The sequence below is a fragment of the Kogia breviceps genome, chromosome 1 (assembly GCF_026419965.1).
Source record: "Kogia breviceps isolate mKogBre1 chromosome 1, mKogBre1 haplotype 1, whole genome shotgun sequence".
Lineage (NCBI taxonomy): Eukaryota > Metazoa > Chordata > Mammalia > Artiodactyla > Physeteridae > Kogia > Kogia breviceps.
The window spans coordinates 123,991,724-124,011,459 of NC_081310.1; the positions used below are offsets into that span (position 1 = coordinate 123,991,724).

General features: G+C 34.7%; 1 protein-coding gene across 2 annotated transcripts in view; it reads right to left on the reverse strand.

Annotated features, from left to right (window-relative positions):
* Positions 1–18,590, reverse strand: part of PKN2 (protein kinase N2) — a 132,640-nt gene extending 114,050 nt beyond the window's left edge. The window contains exon 1 of one of the 2 annotated variants that reach the window (XM_059040395.2): positions 18,178–18,590. In XM_059040395.2, coding sequence (XP_058896378.1) covers positions 18,178–18,225 — 48 coding nt within the window. In that variant the 5' untranslated portion in view covers positions 18,226–18,590. The remainder of the gene's footprint in view (positions 1–18,177) is intronic. The other variant, XM_067043110.1, reaches the window with a different exon arrangement.
* Positions 18,591–19,736: the final 1,146 nt, after the last annotated feature.

A 19,736-nucleotide genomic window follows, 5' to 3' on the forward strand; every position in this document is an offset into this window, starting at 1 on the left:
CATAGTTCTTAACATAGTACCTGAATATGATAGGCACTTCAATATTTGATTTAATAAAGACAAATTACTGTAGTGGAAGAGATGGTTCTACAAACATGTCTCGTTTGATTATAAGTCTTTTAAGAATTTAAACAAATATTTTAAAATTTAGAGTATATCTCCCCCCAAAAAGGCAATGAGAGCCCATATGGAAACAAACAACCACAGCCAAGAAATGATTGACACCAGCTGCTTTTATACTTGTCGATTCCACATTGTGTGTATGTTCCCTACATTCACCTGCTTCACTATTTTGTTACTTGCCTAGATCCTGAAGGCATGTTAGTTGTGACATCTGGTCTATATTCTATGGACATTTAAAAATTATTTTTTGGGCTTCCCTGGTGGCGCAGTGGTTAAGAATCCGCCTGCCAATGCAAGGAACACAGGTTCGAGCCCTGGTCCAGGAAGATCCCACATGCCGCGGAGTAACTAAGCCCGTGAGCCACAACTACTGAGCCTGCGTGCTGCAACAACTGAAGCCTGTGCACCTAGATCCTTTGCTCCACAAGAGAAGCCACCACAATGAGCACCCACTGCAACGAAGAGTAGCCCCCACTCGCCACAACTAGAGAAAGCCAGAACGCAGCAACGAAGACCCAATGCAGCCAAAAATAAAATAAAATTTTTTAAAAAAATTTTTATTAATATAAGAATTAATTTTGATGAGTTTTCTAAAGCTATAAATAGTGTACTTTAAATTGAATGGCTCCAGTTTGATACATAATGCTTTCAACAATGCAAGCCCTTAAGTAAACTGTTCTTTTTATATAAACTAAAGGTTCTGAATAAGAAATTTTCATACGTTGTCTAGTTGGCAATGCCTGAATCATAAGAATTAATCGCCTTTCAGGGAGAGCCTCTCAAATACATGTCTTAATAACTTTAGTAACTTTTGAAATTAATTTTTTTAAAACGTTCCTTTGGGGACTACTGAAACAAAGAGAATGTGTCTATTTTAACTTCACAATAATACCAAAATTCATTTGCTCAAATATGATTACAACAGTAGGTACACAATGGCATTCCTATTGACTGAATTAATGAATTACATCCTTGCCTAGATATGAAAAAACTTGTTGCAAGTATCATCAGATAAAAATAAAATGTTAGTGTTCAAATGATGAACTGTGAAATACTGGTTTTATAACTCTTTCCTGAACTAAATATTTGTTATTTGTTTTTTTGCTATTTGTAGGTGTTTTATGGTATCTACATATACTAGATTTTTAAAATTATCTACTTCCCTCAGCTTCAGCCACTTCTCATTATCACACCAGCTCATTATCTGTAACTGCAGAAAGCCAAGTTATTAACAGAAAAACAAAAGTTTCTGTTTTACAAAGAGCTGGAATGTGAACTGGTATCCTTTCTTAGCTCAACTCCAATAATTAAGCCTAAAAAGATATCTTTTCCAGAGTTGCTTATTGTCAATATTACTCCCTTCTCTTTCTACAAGATCAGAGCAAACAACAGCCTAAGTTTTTGCTCCTTAATACTAGTTCTAACTAAAAATTGTTTTTAAACTAATGCAATAACAGTTAAAAGTTCTGATATGGAAAAAGTCATTTGATGGAGTTTTAAAAATGAGATTAGATCAATTTCCTTTTACTTCTGAAAAGAAATACATGAACCATTATTCTAAGAAATGAGGAATTTTATTTTTGGCTTACAGTCTTTCAAATAATATACTCATGGAATTAATAAAAAGTTTTTAAAATTACTTTTAAAATGTTAGATTTAAATGAGCTCTCAAGCTCAAGCACTTATTCAGCAATTAAAATAATTTCTAAACATAGCCAGCAGGTTCAAAAAGTTTCATGCATTTAAAAATATCCTGTGATACATTTTTAAAAAGTAATCTAAAAAGATAAGTCGACAAACTGGTATTAATAAAAACACACAACAGAGTAATAAAGGGAATGCTACACACACACACACACACACACACACACACACACACACACACACACACACACACACACACACACACACACACACACACCACCTCCCCCTCCAGTTCTCTAAAGATGGCATTTGAGGTTGTCAGCAAAAAAAAAGCTTCATCTAATTTCAGTGATAGTAAAAATGCTTAAGAATACAGTACAGAATTTCTAGTTAACAATACTGTATAGTATATTAGAAAGTAGCTAAGAGAGATCTTATGAAAGCTCTCATCATAAGGAAAGAAAAACTTGTAACTATGTGTGATGATGATGTTAACTAGATTTGTTGTGATAATCTTTTAGCAACATACACATGTATCAAATCATTATGTTGTATACCTAAAACTATTACAATGTTATATGGCAATTATATCTCGATAAAAAAATAAAATTTAAAATACAGAATTTCTAGAATAAATTGTTTTAACATCTCAACATGAAGAAACTGGACAAATTACTACTAATCATTGTTTGCTGTCTTCTACACCTGAGATCAATTAAACTCCAACTCCTAAAAGCGAACACAACACATACTCTCCTAACTAAGAGAATAATGGATATAAAATATGATTTCAAACTCAGCCTACTTTCCTGTAAATCTCTGATATATACAGATATAGACACTTTACATATTTTTAATATATTAAACTTCTAAGACATTGTTTACTTCACTTGAAAACCAATTTAACATTCATTCAGTACAAAGTACTTTAATACTTTACATAGTGAAAACCCAAACCTCTTGACTCACTGCAAAAAAATGTCTTTAAACAGACATAATTATTTTCTAAACAAAACTAAAACATTTCTTTATTCAAATAGAAATAAAAATATTTCCATAATCCAAAAGAGACTTTTCTGTCTTCCTTAAATTCAAGGTATTAAAATAAGCCTATGCATTCATTATACAGCACTGTTCAATAGAACTTTCTGTGATGATTGAAATGTTCTATATATAAATGCTGTCCATATGACAGTCACTAGCCACATGTGGCTACTGAGCACTTAAAATGTGGCTAATGTGAATGAAGAATTAAATTTTAAATTTTATTTAATTTCAATTAATTTAAACTTTAATAGCTACATATGACTAGTGGCTACTGCACTGAACAACAGTTATATCCTATCAAACGATCACAACTAGGTACAATACCTCAGTGCAATATATATTAAAAGAAGAGCATCAAAGGAAGCAACCCAAGTGTCCATTAATGGATGAATAAACAAAATGTGGTATATACATACAATGGAATATTATTCAGGCTTAAAAAGGAAGGAAATTCATGCTATAACAAAGATGAACCTTGAAGACATTAAGCTAAATGAAATAAGCCAGTCACAAAAAGATATACACAGTATGATTTCACTTATATGTCAAATTCATAGCAACAGAAAGTAGAATAGTTTTTGCCAGGACCTGAGGAAAGGGGGTAGTGAGAAGTTAGTGTTTAATGGGTACAGTTTCAGCTTTCCAAGATGAAGAGTTCTACAGATGGATGGTGGTGATAGTTGTACAACACGGTGGATGTACTTAATGCCACTGAGCTATACACTTTAAAATGATTACGATGGTAAATGTTATGTGCATTTTACAATTAAAAAACTTTTTTAAAAGCATCATAATCTGACCAAATAAGTACTTCTGATAAAAGAGCTAAATGGAAATCTAAAGTCACCAAAAAAGGAAATACAGTGTTTTTACAGAAGAAAACATCAGATTTGTTGAAAAACAGTTATAGTAACCCCATTAGGTATCAAGTTGTATTACATTATCCCACTATAGCCAAGAGCTGAGCATTTTACTTCTACAGGATCTAGGTGGACAGAGAATACTGTCTTTTTTAAGAAGGCACAAGGTTAGACAGAGTAAAGTCAAAGCTGAATTGCAAAGTATTGATACTTAGTGTTTTGTTGTTTGGTTTGGTTTGGTTTTAGGCACTGGCAATAGAGCTGGCCTTGAGCGAGTCACATATTGAGCAACAAGAAAAATAAAACCCAGAAATACATTCAGTTAACTGTATAGCTATTTTTAACTTACTTAGAAGATAATATTAACTCTATTTTAGTGGTAGGGCATAATAAAAGTACAGTTCTCAGATTGTAAAGAGCATAGAAGGAAAAACTAGGTTAGGGATGAGAATACTACCACTAACAAGAAGTTACTTAGGCACAAGAAAGGAGGATAAAATTAATGTAGATAACAAAAACAAATAGATCATCCTTTTTCTCACAAATCTATCTGAATGTATTTAGGCCCAAATGCTATGATCACTAGGAGTGTTAACATGTTACAACAAAGTATTTTAGGAAAGTTATTAGATGCTCAAGTGGTAAAGGGCTTATAAAATGAAGTTTATTCTAAGGTGTTTTAAAAACTATTTTATTTAAAGCAGTTTATTACTATAAGATATTTGCCCCCGCAAACAAACTAGAAATAAGTGCAGACTAAATTTTAACATTAGAGAGATATATATTATTCCTTTAAAAGATATAAAATGAGTAAGTTTTTAGTGCAGTCTTATGCATATAAAATACTCACTTTGCAAGTCTATATTGTGGGTAACATGATTGGCCTATTTTAACATATAATTTATAAATATAGAAAACATCTTTCAACTTCATTAGTAATAAATTCTTTAAATGATTTTTAAAATTATTTATAAACTTTAAACCATGATAAACTCTCCAGAAGTTACAAACTACTACTGCTGGAATCACTATACCTCTACAATATTTTTATGTTATAAAAATTCTACAAAGGACTTTGATACTATCGTGAATACTCACAACTAGGTGACAAACTATATATTGCTTTTATAGTTGTTCTGTTCTCTTGAAAAAAAAATGACATTCATTTTTAAAATAGCTTTAAAAATGTTAATCATGTTTTAAGCATAGTGAAGAAAAAGATTACAACTTTAAAAGTTAATAAAACTAGAATTGTATAGAGTACTAAAATGAGGGATAGGAGTCAGAAGATAACGGTTTAGGTTAAAGCAGGCATTGGCTGAGTAAACATGAACACCTGTAAACTGGGTATAATAATTCCTCCCTATGCCTAACTAAAAGAGTCATCTTAAGAATCAACTGAAATAACACATATAAAAGTGCTTTATAACTCAAAAATGCTTCATAAACATATAGTGATATTGCTATTAGTAATATTACTCATATTTTTTCAACATCTTCCTCTTTATTTTGTATGAGGTAACCAACCAACACCAGTTTCATTTCTATAATTACCATTACAGTACAGTAAAATAAAGACTATCTGCCATCTTGCAAACTTCAAAGAAAAGGAAAGGAAAGGAAAGGTCCACTTTTTTTTTTTAAAGATTTAGTCAAGTGTTTTTTTGTTTTTTAGGGATTTGATAAGAATTTTTCTTTAGATCTGATATTTAAGATTTCCAATCCTTAAAAGGACAAACCAAAACTAAGTGTAGAATTTTGTATAGAGTTTTATGAGGTTTTAACACAATGAAAACATACACCTGAACAAAAATTTATAGTAAAATGAACTCTCCTGATGCTGGAGTGCAAAGACAAGGTTTCCATAGCAACAAAATGAAAAGTCAATTATTCTAACCAATAAGCAACAAACAACTGGACATTTACTATAACTTACACATCAAAGCTCAAACATATTCAATTAGAGTTGATATTATTTATTAATATTCAGAAGTATATTACCACAAGTCTGTTTCTCCAGTGCTGAAATGTGAGGGACCATTTTGGAATTTGCAGATATATAATCTTAGTTCAAATTTATAAAAAGTCCAAAAGCGTCTAGGAAAGGACAAAATAAGGATCTGAACTTATTTAAACTGCTTCATGAAATCTTTGAATTGTTCTATTGCTCAATATTTACAATGCGTATTTTTTGCATGACAAATAACAGACTCAAATGAAAGCTCAATCCTAGAAGTTCATCATTTATCAAACTATCATTTTCTTATTATTCTTACACACATAACTTCAGCATACTGATAATTTAAGTTAAGACAATCATGGAAATACACACATCTTTCAGACAGCTATCCTCATTATACCCTCTATGAAGCAAAAGAGGAAAGAAAAGAGGGGAAAACAACCTATGAAGTATGATCAGTTCTCTAGATCTCTTATGCCCAACTTCAGCCAGCCTGTCAACCACAAAACTTAAATATTTAAAGAAAAATGAAGTAATCCTAAAATATAAACCTGCAGGGGAAGGATTACTGTTTACTATATACCAGGAACTTTATGTACATCATTTAAAAAAATACATCAGGGAAATGCAAATCAAAACCACAATGAGATATCACTTCACACCGGTCAGAATGTCTATCATCAAAAAGAACACAAATAATAAAAGACAGAAAAAGAAAAATATCGTATGATACTGCTTACATGCAGAATCTAAAAAAAAAAAAAATGATACAAATGAATTATTTATAAAACAGAAACAGACTCACAGACTTAGAGAACTAACTTATGGTTACCAAGGTGTGGGGGAAGGAGAGTTAGGGAGTTTGGGGTTGACATGTACAAGCTGCTATATTTAAAATGGATAACCAACAAGGACCTACTGTATAGTGCAGAGAATTCTGCTCAATATTATGTAGCAACCTAAATGGGAAAAGAATTTGAAAAAGAATAGATACATGTATATTTATAACTGAATCACTTTGCTGTACATCTGAAACACAACATTGTTAATCAACTATATTCCAACATAAAATAAATTTCAAACAAACAAACAAATACTGGCGAGGATGTGGAGAAAAGGGAAACCTCATACACTGTTGGTGGGAATGTAAATTGGTGCAGCCACTGTGGAAAACAGTATGGAGGTTTCTCAAAAAACTAAAAATTGAACTACACATGACACAGTAATTCCACTCCTGGGTATGTATCCGAAAAAAACAAAAACACTAATTCTAAAAGATACATACACCCCAGTGTTCATAGTAGCATTATTTACCATTGCCAAGATATGCAAGCTACCTAAGTATCCATCCACAGATGAATGGATAAAGAAGCTGTGGTATATATACAATGGACTACTACTCTGCCATAAAAAAGAATGAAATTTTGCCATTTGCAGCAACATGGATAAACTTGGAGGGTATTATGCTAAGTGAAATAAGTCAGACAAAGACAAACACTGTATGATATCACTTACATGTGGAATATAAAAATACAATAAACTAGTGAATATAACAAAAAAGAAGCAGACTCACTGATATACAGAACAAATTAGTGGTTACCAGTGGGGAGAGGGGAGGAGGTAAGGGCAAGATAGGGGTAGGGGATTAAGAGGCACAAACTATTATGTATAAAATAAACTACAAGGATATACTGTACAACATAGAGAATATAGCCAATATTTTATAATAACTATAAATGGAGTATAACCTTTAAAAATTGTAAATCACTATACTGTACACCTGTAACTTACATAATATTGCACATCAACTATACTTCAATTAAAAAAAAAACTTTACAATAGCCCTGAGCCAGAAATTATTACCATTTTTATAAGAAAACTTGCCTCATGGAGCTAAATAACCCACAAAGTCAGACGGCTAATTTGTGCTAAATATGTGATTTACACCTAGATCTGATCTGTACGATTTCAAAACTTTACCTACTAGACCAGTGACTTCAACTAGGCCTTAAAATTATTGATCAGTAAATTTCCAAAAAGAAATTTGGCAAATATGTATGATTACTGATTTATTATTTTGCCAGTTAGAATATAACTATCAATTATTCTAATCATTTCTTAAAAGAGAGTACATTTTGACATCAAGAATGGAAGGATATAAAGAGAAGCAGAAACAGCAAAATCTCAGAATGGAGTATAGTCCACTTCTCTACTAATAAACTGGCAACTTTATATAGACATATACAGAATACATACTCATACAACATAGTCCTTAGTGTGAAAATATCATCATGAACAGCACTGATCCATGGCCTACTAGTTGTAACATGCTTAAGTATCTTCAAAAAAAAATGCATACTTTTAAAACTCAACGAGGCTTCCTTTTCTTTACGTACCAAAATGATAATGCATCAAGAATTGATAGGGTCAAGTATCTTTATTGTCACAGGCACTTCTAACTGACAGGCTCATTAGTAGATAAAAGAATACTTCCCTGCTCCTCAAGGCTCCCAAGAGAACAGAAAATTAGATACCTTTTACTGATACAGCAAGAAATAAGTTTTGCTGTTTACAAGTATACCTGTTTTCTAAGGAGGATTGATTCTTTTAATATACAAGGTCTTGTTTGATGAACACTTGAGGAGCTTGGCTCTGCCTTTTGAGAGGAAGAATTTGAGGGAACTGAACTGTTCTTCTTTAGGGAGAGAAGAATTTGGAGTTTTGATGGCAAATAAGAAGGAAAGGATTGAAGAATAGACAGGAAGTTGAGGAGAGAGGAGCCAACCATGGGATATGAAACTGGGTATACTATGGGGGAGAGGACTAAGTGAAATATAAGTATCTTTGCTGAAACCAATTAAGTTGTTACATGCCTATAAACATATATAGAAACAGAAACCCAGGAAGCAGAGGGTGCCCTGAGAATTTAAGTGCTTCCCACCAGGAAAACAGAAATCTTGGGGAGACTTAGGATTTCCATGGGCCATAAGATTGTGGGTTCAAGCCTATCCTACCTAGAGCTTGAAGGTAAGATCTGTCCTTCAGAGCAACTAGCTAGTCATCAAGAATAATCCTAATGAAAAAGCAAACATTGGCATTGTTGAGAGCGAAGGAATGATATAAAATAAGAGATGCTGCACAAAGTGAAAGGCTAGGGTAAGAACCTGAGCAGACAGGAGATAGGGGGTGGTTACTGGAGTGGGGTGAGTCTGGGAAAAGGAGGAGCAGAGAAAAATGCCAAAAGAAGAAAGAGAAACTATAGTATATGGGTTAAGAGGAATTTGTCCTCTCAAGTCAGAGAGCATCTTGGTTCATGCCAATTATGTGACCATGGAGGTTATTTCCTTTACACTTTTGCTTTCTTCCCTATAAAGTAGAGATAATAGTACAAATTCAGTAGAATTGTCTTAAGGATTCAGTGAAATAACATCAATATAAATTAGTTACAATTTGTTTTTAATAATATAAAAAATTGCTATTTTTATTATTACTTGCTTCAGCTGTATCTAGACTTTGTTCCTTCTGCCAGTAGAAAATTCTCGGTCTGAGATGAGGAATTAAATTATTATGACTAAAGGTAATAAACTTAAAATCATGTACGTGTCAAGTGGCCCTACCCAAAGAAAAACGACGCAATGCAGTTCTGCTCCCTCAAAAAGACCATAACAAAAGCAGGAGAAAAGTTTTAGGTAATAAACTTAAAATCTGGGGACTTTTAGACATGAGCCTGTTATTTATTCAACAGATATTAACAAGTAGCTACTATGTACAAGTTGCTCTGCTAAGGACTAAAGGCGTAAAGGTGAAGACAGGACATATAATTCTTTTTGTCAAAGATTTTAAGCATTCAACACAGCAGAGAAAATGCGGTAGAATGCAAACAACTATGGTGCAATACAATCTATGGTAAAAGTCATGAGATAGAAAATATCCTACGTAAGTTTTGAGGAGACATTATACATGACTAGGGGAAAATAAGAAAAAAAATTAAAAAGCAGATCTAAACTAGGCCCTAAAGAAACATTCCAGCTGAAAAAATAAAACAATAAAATACAGACAGAATACAGGTGAGGAAAAATCACTAATCATGGTGGGCCTAAAAAATAGGCTGTTTGCATGAAAAGAGTTAAGAATTAAAAGGTATTTTGGGGGGCTTCCCTGGTGGCACAGTGGTTAAGAATCGCCTGCCAATGCAGAGGACACGGGTTCAAGCCCTGGTCTGGGAAGATCCCACATGCCGCAGAGCAAGTAAGCCCGTGCGCCACAACTACTGAGCCTATGCTCTAGAGTCCGCAAGCCACAACCACTGAGCCTGCATGCCACAACTACTGAAGCCCGTGTGCCTAGAGCCTCCACAACAAGAGAAGCCACTGCAATGAGAATCAATGAGGAGCAGCCCCTGCTCGCCACAACTAGAGAAAGCCCACGAGCAGCAACGAAGACCCAATGCAGCCAAAAATAAATAAATTAATTAATTAAGAAAAAAGAAAGAAAGAAAGAAAATCCTCCACGGGATTGCCTTTGCACCTGCGTCAAAAAAAATTTAGAAAAGAAGGTATTTTGGGGCCATGGCAATGACAGCTTTCAGCTCTGAGCTAAGAAATTAGGACTGTATCTCACAAGCAGTCAGGAATCACTGAACATTGCAGACAACTTCTGACTCTAGCAGCTGTACATAGTCTAAACAAAAACAGAATGAGACTGAAGAAGTAGAGGTGGAATATCAAGATATTGTAATCATCCAAATGATAATGAGAGCCCAAACTTGGGCAGTGGCAAAGCAATGAATGAATTCAGTTTAAATAAATAGAAGAATCAACTGGAGAGGCTGAGACAGCAGTCAAATAGAAGTGACCAGCAGATCTTTCTAACACGGGCAACAAGAGAAAGAATGATCATCTTCAGAAATACAGACAAGTCAGATGTAGTAAACAGGTCATAGAATTAGTCATAGAAATCAGTGATTTATTTATTAAGCATTATTTATTCAAGCATGTATCAAGTGTAAGCCATATGTCAGGTGCTAGGGGCATAAAACTGAGTAAGACATAGTTCCTGTCCTGAAAGTGGGAGATACACATATAATTTAACAATTAACTGCCATATTGGATGATATATTCAATCACAGGAGCTGCAAAATGAGAAGTAGGCTAATTTGCCAATGGATCAAAATGCTAGCTACATGACCAATCACTAAATTTACTTATTTATTAAAAATGTACCTTAAGTAAAAGTCTTCTTGATTATATGATATGAATATACTTATATATTCAACAAATACCTTTTTCTTAGTGGAATTTTAAGGAGTGCTCAATTTGTCAAAACTTTTTTAGGCATACCATCAATAAATTTAACAAAAATTAAATTAAAAATTTTTTTCATCAACAGATATCACAGCAATGGCAAGAACTGCATTTAGGATTCCACATTTGTAAATTCTGCAAGAGATGATTATTTTCTATTTTATATCCAGTATTAAATCTGATCAGCTATAGCACTTTATTGACAATCTATGCATGTAACTGAATAACCAATTCACATAATTCTAGATGGAATATATTGTCGTTCAAATGAAAGAATAAAATGTTAATAATTAGTAATAGTAGTAAATTTGCACTGAAAAGATATGGAATGGGAAAATAAGCAACGGATCAACTATTTACATATATAATTTACACTATTTCTAAATTTACCCTTTGAGTCAAACAACATTTGAGTGCCTAGTATGTGTTAAACAATACAATATTTTATACAACTTCCTATAGTTGTTCCTGTGGATACTTTGTAAATCCATGAGTCATAAACTGTATTAACTTTACCCTTTCTATACCAAACCTAGACTGGATATTACGTCCAGGCTTTCTGATCACAATGATGTAAATGATTTTCAATACTTGCCAAAAAGGTAAAACACTTAAAACTGTCCCTCTCACAAACCCCCAAAAGAAAGTGAAAAGACAAGGTACAACCTGAGATAAGACATTCACAATACACACAAAGGATTTATATAAGGAATATAAAGAACTCTTATAAATAAATCAATTGAAAAAACACAGAAAAATAGGCAAGACTCATGAACAGAAATTTCACTGAAGAGGAAACATAAAAGGCCAGTAAACATTTTAAAAAAAATGTTCTACATCAGTGATGATCAGGAAAATGCAAATCAAGACCATTTGATGAGATCGCATTTTACACTCTTCTGATTTGTAAAAATTAAAAGACAATATCAAATGTCAGAAAGGATGGATGACCAAGGGATCTTTTATCTCTTACCTGCTGACATGACTATAAATTGGTACAACCACACTGCAAACTGGGCATTACCCTGTGAGGCAACAATTCTACATCTGGGTATATAATTAATAGAAACTCTTACATATATGCAATAACAAAGAATGCACAGAACATCCACAGTATCATCGTTCACAATTACAAAAACCAGAAAATAAATAAATCCCCAACAAGGAAGACTCTGTGGATAAATATCCAAATATCCAATAAGGGGAGAGTTGAATATTTTACTCATTGAAATATCACACAGCAATTAAAATGACTGATTACAGCAACATACAATAATATCATTAAATCAGCAATAATAAGTGAAAAATCAAGTTTGGAGAGATTATATTGAACACAATTATATAAAAACAACTAAAATAAAAGATATAACTTTTAGAATTGTATATCCAACAAAACTAAATGCAAAGAAAGAGAATGAACACAGGACTCAGGATGATGGTTACTCTGGATGACAAGAAGGTGGAGGTAGAGGGATGGAATGAAGAAAAACCATGTATAGGTTAAGTTCCTAGCTTTTAGGGGGAGTTGGGGAGTGAGTGGTGGTCCATGGGTGTTTATTACCATGATATATGGATGGATAAGGATTAATCCAAACCAGTGTACCTAAGGCTTAATAAAAGGAAAAAAAATCTGAAAATTTAATGAAATTTGTTCAATGAAAATTTTGAAACAGACAAAAAAAGCACCTTAGAGAATCTCTAAGGAAACAACTATAGGAAAGGGAAAACAATATGATTAATTGTAAAATATATGATATTTAGCATACATATTGGGTGGTAAGTATATTTTCTATAATCTAAAATAAATTCTAAATTCTGTAATAACAACTTTCCAATAAATTGTGATGTTTGTAAGCCAGGGCAGTAAAACTTCAACCAATTAGAAAAGGTAAACATTGCCAAGTTCCTAAAATAGATAAATCCTAATAACAGTATATATTATGTAATTCTTGTCTATCAGTTCACCTCTATAGCATGACACCAACAGTTACCTTCAAATCTAAGGTATTTACCATCAAATACACTCCTCCCAGGCTTTCCTGTTCTTCATTTTTAACAGACAATATTTATGTATATAATGTTAAACAAATTTAATTTTTCTGAGATTGTGAAAAACTGAATGTGACAACAGAGCTAGTTTCAAATAAGATTTCATTAGATAAAATTAAGAGAAACTACACATGTATCAAAATAAATGTTCTCTATTTCTGCTTTTCTAAGATATTAGAAGTTTACTTTTTCATTAGTATGCTTAGTCAAGATTTTAGTATCTTTTTAAAGCTTTTAACTAGTTTCAACTTTCTTTGTTGCCAAGTTTGAACTCTGCTGCATATCAAAAGTTATTTATATTAAATGTTACATGATTTCTGTCATACTCTAATTAGAGTAAAATTGGTTTTTGAAATACAGAAGACATTTGACAATTGTTCAACAGAGTACACAGTACTAGAAAATGATGCAAAATTAACTACTCTGTTCAAGTATCATATATGCTTCTGGAAGTAACATTATTTTAAGTGATATTCATCTCTCTATTAACTAATTAGAGATAATCGAAAAACATTATCATTTTAGAGCCATCATTTTATAATACCAGTTTCAGCACAAAGACTTACTCAAAATAAAAATATTTTGAGATAAAAAAGTCAATAAAGCTAGTTTGATCCACTTATCTAGAACTAGTGGCAATTTTTTTTTAACCTACAGCTATTTCTATCTTAAAACTCTATGAACCTCATTTCTCTTTACAATTCTAATAAGTAAAATAGGATACAGAAGGGAGGAAAAATATCAAATCAGTATGTTGTATACCTTAAAAACCACACGTTGTATGTCAAATATATCTCAACTTTTTTTACAAAAGAGAGGAAAAGGAGGAAATGGACTCAAATGCCATGGGACTTATAAGTTGGAAAAGCTTGTCAATTACTCTGATAGAACTATGAGCACCTTCTATTTTCTTTGATGCTTTTCTGCATTTTCCAGATTTTCTAGAATACACTTGTATTACGTTGATAATTTGAAAAAAAAACTGTAAAATGTCTTACCCATCTGCCTACTTTCTCATGCTACATTCCCCCAACTCATGCTAGTCTTAATCCTCCCAACACAGACACCTTCTACGTTCCAGTATCACTGCAAAATTAGATGCCACCTCCTAATTTCCGATCAAATGTGTAAAATAAGAGGGTGCTGTATGTAGATATAATATAACTAGTGCAGAAATCCCTTTTGAACTTTTTAAGGGAATATTTTTGGGAAAAGGTATTAGAAATGTAAATTAAAGAAAACTAAGTAATTTCTTAAGTCAATGATCATAGTCAACTTTTAACAGTCCAGACATTTCTCATCCTGGGTAACAAATGGAGCCTTCTCATCAATGTACTGTGTACCTACTCAGTGCCAAACATTAGCTTGGTTACACAGCTTAAAATTTTAAAGCAAAGTCTATTTTATGGACAGTCTACAGAGAAACGTGAAATCTTTTGGAAGGTTTTGGAAGAACATTTGACAACTTTCATCAGAAACATTAATTGTTAAATGAAAAAAACCTACAAAAATGTTATTGTACTATTATAATTTGTAGAATGTTATACCTTATTTGCAATAATAAAGCACTGTTAAATTATAGACTACCGAATAAAATGTAGAAATCCCTTTTCCTTGTTAGAGAGGAACCTAACAAGTAGTATAAAGTTTATATTAAAGTTAACTCTGGTTAACTACATTTGGGGCCAATTTTTCGAAAATTCACACATTTACAATATTGGAATGCAAAACATTTATGGGCCCACATATTACAAAATGATGTAGTGGAAAAGATATAAATCCAAATTCAAACTCAGACTTACATTGTGAACATGAATGACTGACTTAACTATTCCTGAACTTAGTTTCCTGATCTGTAAAATGGAAATAACAATACTCACTTTATTGGATTATTTTAAAGATTACATAAGGTACACAGGGTACCAAGTACAATGTCTAACATACAGCAGATAATCAATAAACGTTATTTGCACTCTCCTCTAGAAAGTGAAAGCCATATCCTGTCATCTTTATGCCCTCCAATATACCTTTTGTAGCTACTCAATAAAGGTTTCTTGAAATGAATCCCTGTAACTTAAGACCAGCTACCTCAACCTTCCACTTGAGCAAGTCACCTCTACCTAAATAAATTCTGCTGAGAATGGAATTCAAGATTCCCAACACTTTATTAGCTATTTTGATGAAGATGAATATCCGATAATCAACAAGGTAACTTTATAAGTATGCTACTCAATATTTGGGTCTGCACTCTACAAAATTACTGTTGTAGCCAACATTTTCATATTGAGATTCTTTATATAGCTTTCATTAACTCAGTTTCCTTGAAAATAATCTTTAATTTCTTTGGCCTCATGAAAGTATCACACTCATTTTCCCACTACACTTCAAATAAAAAACAAGAGAACTTGACGTAACAAGTTAATTACAAGAAATAAAAATTAGAAATTGCCAACTAAGTTTATGTTTTTAACGGCCTATTTTTATTTTTACCTCAGCAAATATTCTTCCTTACACATTGAAGCCTCTAGCCTTCAAAGTTTGTGTATACTTTACTAATGATTCCTTGTTGAATGTCTCCTAAATTACTAACAAGAGTTAGAAATATTACATTATATATAAATATTACAATAATTAACAAGACTGTGGTTTCAGATTTTCTTTGTCTTTCCACAATCAAAAGTTATTAATAAGCCAATTCCACCTCAAGTAAAGTATTTCAAATTCTGCCATATAATTCGAAAAATAATGTTTTACATGTTGGATATACAATGTTTCTAAATAAATAAGTATACATTTCATTAAAAGAAGTTGTAACATGTAACTTTCAGAGTGAGAAAAGATATGGCAAAGTAACAATTTCAACTAAACAATTTAAAAACTTGCTACACAAATTACTATTTAATTACTTAAAATCTGTATGGCAGAAAAGCATTAAGAACCTCACATTAAACAACTTTTCAATTTAAATAAATTCAAACAACTTAGAAGGTTTTTAAAAACTGGTTCTCCAAACAAGTTTGATAAATATTTGGTTACTATATTCTAGTTTCATGACGCAATAAAATAATAAAATGTTTGAACAGATGCATATACTTGGTGAAGCAAATTTTATCATGGTTCATCTTGAGTGCTGATATAAATAATATTTTCAATTATTTTAATAAACATGATAAAGTCCAAATGCAATAACTTTTATTAGAATTGGGAGTCAAATACACCAAGAAAAATGTCATGGATATACATGACAACCTAAAATGTAACACTTATTAAAAACTATTCCTTTTCTGGTGGGGGTTACATTTTAGTTTATTTAAAAGTCTAACTTTAGATTAGACGTTCCCCTAGTTTGGTCCCATTTTTAAAATACTCATATTTAAGTATTCCTATTTATTTGACTTGCTTCTTTGTTATTGTAAAAAATGGTCTTATTAAAAGTCCCTAAATGTTATATTTTAATACACTTGAAAATATATTTTCACATTCAGTACCAAAATAAGAGTTTTTTATGTCAACTTTCTATAAAATACAAATAAGGATGCCAAATACTTTATGATTCTGAAGCCACTCCACTAAAGGAAAAATTCTCCTGTTATTTTCATGGCTTTTTTTCAGTCAGAAGTAAAATATGCTTTTCAAATTTCAAGACTAGGCAATGGAAATCATTTCTGATGTGCCTCAAACTTCATTTCAAAAGCTCACATAAAGTAATAAAACAATAAATTCCATTCATTTAGCAAACTGGTATGCTGGAAGACTTCCTTAGAAAAGGTTAAGAGCAATTAAAACACTATATAGCAACATGTTCAATAATATGAAATTCAGCCTTGCACTTCCAAAGGATTCCAAATTTGCAAAAGTGCTTTGATATACCTTGTTGAAATCTATTTTTATGGAGGAAATATCGAGTATTATAACAATGCCTTCAAGCTGACATCTAACTGCACAATAACCAAGCTAATATAGGAATTTATCGAAAATACATTTAAACAGAAAAAAATTTAGAAGCAACTGAATTTTGAAATCATCAAGAATGAACCATTCAGAGTGTCTAGATTCAGCCTTCTCAAAAAAATTAACTGCCCAACACACAAAAACAAATGTAAGTAGGCTTTTTTTTTCTCTTAACTCCCATCTCAGTCTTCGAGTAGCTAAAAGACGACTATATTTAAACAAACCAAAATAAGTTTAAGTCAAAGAACAAGCATGAAACTTTAATCCAGATGTAAACATCTCTGGGACACTCCAAGTAAAGAAAAATAAACCCAACAAGGTAGCGCACGTACCCTGCACATCAAAGAGACCTAAACACCAAAATCGTGCCTACATCATCAAATATTTAGCTGGAAAATGGGAAGAATAATATTGCTACTCAACGTGGACTTTAATAAGGGATCTATTTTGTTCACATCTTCTGCAAACATGTGGTGTCCAACATTTTCCCTCAGTCGACTGCTTTGCCGTTTGTAAATAACTTCTGTAGTTCTTTTTTTGGTATTCAAACATGAAAGCCTGAAAAGCATCAGCTTCGGGATCTGAGCCGGGAGTAGCTGAGAAGGGGACCATGTAACTATCACTTGGTAAAAAAGAAATAAAAGGGCTAGCCCTCAAAATAAAAGAAAGAAATCTAGTCACCTAAAGAGGTCTGGTGAAGTGAAGCCAGCATTTGGTGAGACACTTTTTTGTTGTTTTTTCTTTAAAAAAAAAAAAAAAACTTGTCTGGGGGCTGGAAGTTATGGGGGCGCTCTTTGTGCAGAGTCGGAGGGGAAGGGGAGGGACAAGAAAACAGCTTGGGAGTCATTCAAAGGAGTTTAAGGAGCGGTGTTCGAGGGAAAGGCGGGGCGGGGCCCGGGCCGCAGGAGGTAGGGGGCGCCAGGGGTGTCCGCGGGCGGCTCTGACACCGGGGAGGGGGAGGCGAACTGGCCGCCCCGGGGACCGGGTGAGAGAAGACTCCGGCCGCAGGATGGGGTCCCTCTGGTAGGCAGAGTCAAATTAAGTTGGTGGCAGGCCACGGCTCCGGCGGGGGCAGACGCTCTGGCTCCAGAAGGAAGCGGCTCCCGAGTGACATCCCCGAGTTTCCTCACTTAGCGAGCTAGGGGCGCGGCGGCCGCACGGCTCCCCTCGGCCCCCTACCCCGCGCCAAACTCTCTCCCTCTGCTCCGCCAGCGCCTCGCGCACGGGCCGCGGCCCTTACCTGCAGCTCCGTGAGCAGAATCTCCCCCCGTTCGGGGTTGGACGCCATTGCGCTCCGCTCTGGACTCCACACCTGGACGCGGCCGCTGCTGGCGGGCGAAGGGAGAAGGCGGGACGGGATCCGGGATGGAGGGTGAGGAGCGGGGAGAGAAAGAAAAAAACCTAGGGATTCATGGAGGCGCAGCCCCTGCTGGAGGCGCGGCTTATTTCGCCCGGTTCTTGGAGAGCGGCGGGGAGCCTGGACACTCGTAGCGGGCTCCCCCTCGCCGCCGCCCGCCCGCGCTGGACTCTCTTGCTCAGTCGCTGCCTCAAGGCGACGCCAGGAGCCGCCTCAAACCTCTCGGTGCGGGGCTGTGCGGCCGCGGCGGCAGCTCCTCCTGTCGCACCATTTGGCTGTCACCGCGTCGCAAAAGCGGCCTCACTTGGCGGCTGCCGGGGCACGTGACGGCCGCGGACACCGCCTCCCGCCGGGCGAAGGAGGTGGAGCGGAGGGGACCCCGAGGGCGGGAGCGGGGCGGGGCAGCTTCCGACCTGGCTCCGCGGCGGGGACTGCCATTGGACCCGGCCGGGGTGAAAAGTGGGGAGCGGCCTGGGCTCGCATCTCCTGGAAAGAGGGAAGAGGAAGAAGAAAATACACGCCCGCTTTCCTGCTTCAACTGCCCCGCCGTGAACGCTAGAAATCAGGAAACTACTCGCTCCTTTTTGTTTTTTTCCCCAGGTCCCTTTCTCTTTGCTTGCCACAATTTAGGCCTAACGTAAACGGACCCTTTTCTAACCTCCACAGCCCAAAGAGTTTCGGGACTCAAACTTGATAGAATATTCCCCAGCCCAAGCTATTAATATTGCCTTTTGCTCGCACCCACCCTCTGCGCGCCTCTGCGACCAGTAAGGTGCTCAGCTTACTGAGTGGGGTGTGGTCTGTACTTTTCAAGAAATGTTAGCGGCTCTCGACTTCTGGCAAATCTTAATGCACAGTTTTTTAAAGATACCTTTTCCCAAGCGCTGCACTACTGTGGTTTGGGCTTTAGTATTACGCTGAGTTTAGAATTTAATTAGTTGGCTTCTTGAATTGTTTTAACTGAATTTAAAGTGAAGGCAGTGGGGCGGGATGAGCCCCATGAATGGGAAAAAGCCAACTTTCCCTGTTGTAGTAAACATCCAGGTAAACCTATTAGTAACATGTAGCTAAGTAGTCTTAAGTTGGGGATTTAAGAAATGACACTATAATATTCAGGAATGTTAACAAAACCTCCATCCCGTAGCTTTTGTCTGAGTGAATGCATATTCTAGGCATCTGCTTAACTTTTGATTATTTGAGGATGAGATGCCATGGCTTTGTTAAAAACTACTTAGGGAAAGTGATAGGGATAGTTTAGTTAGATAGCTACTTGAAGAATGGCTTAGTTGGCATACTTCTTAAGTATGCTATCATGAACCTCTTACTCTGCATGTAAGATCTGTTGGGCTGATGCTAGGACTTAAGTTTATTTTTTTACCTTCTAAAGTCTAATGTATTGTTTGACAAACACTTGTCTAGAGTTCTGTGATCACATTTTCTGA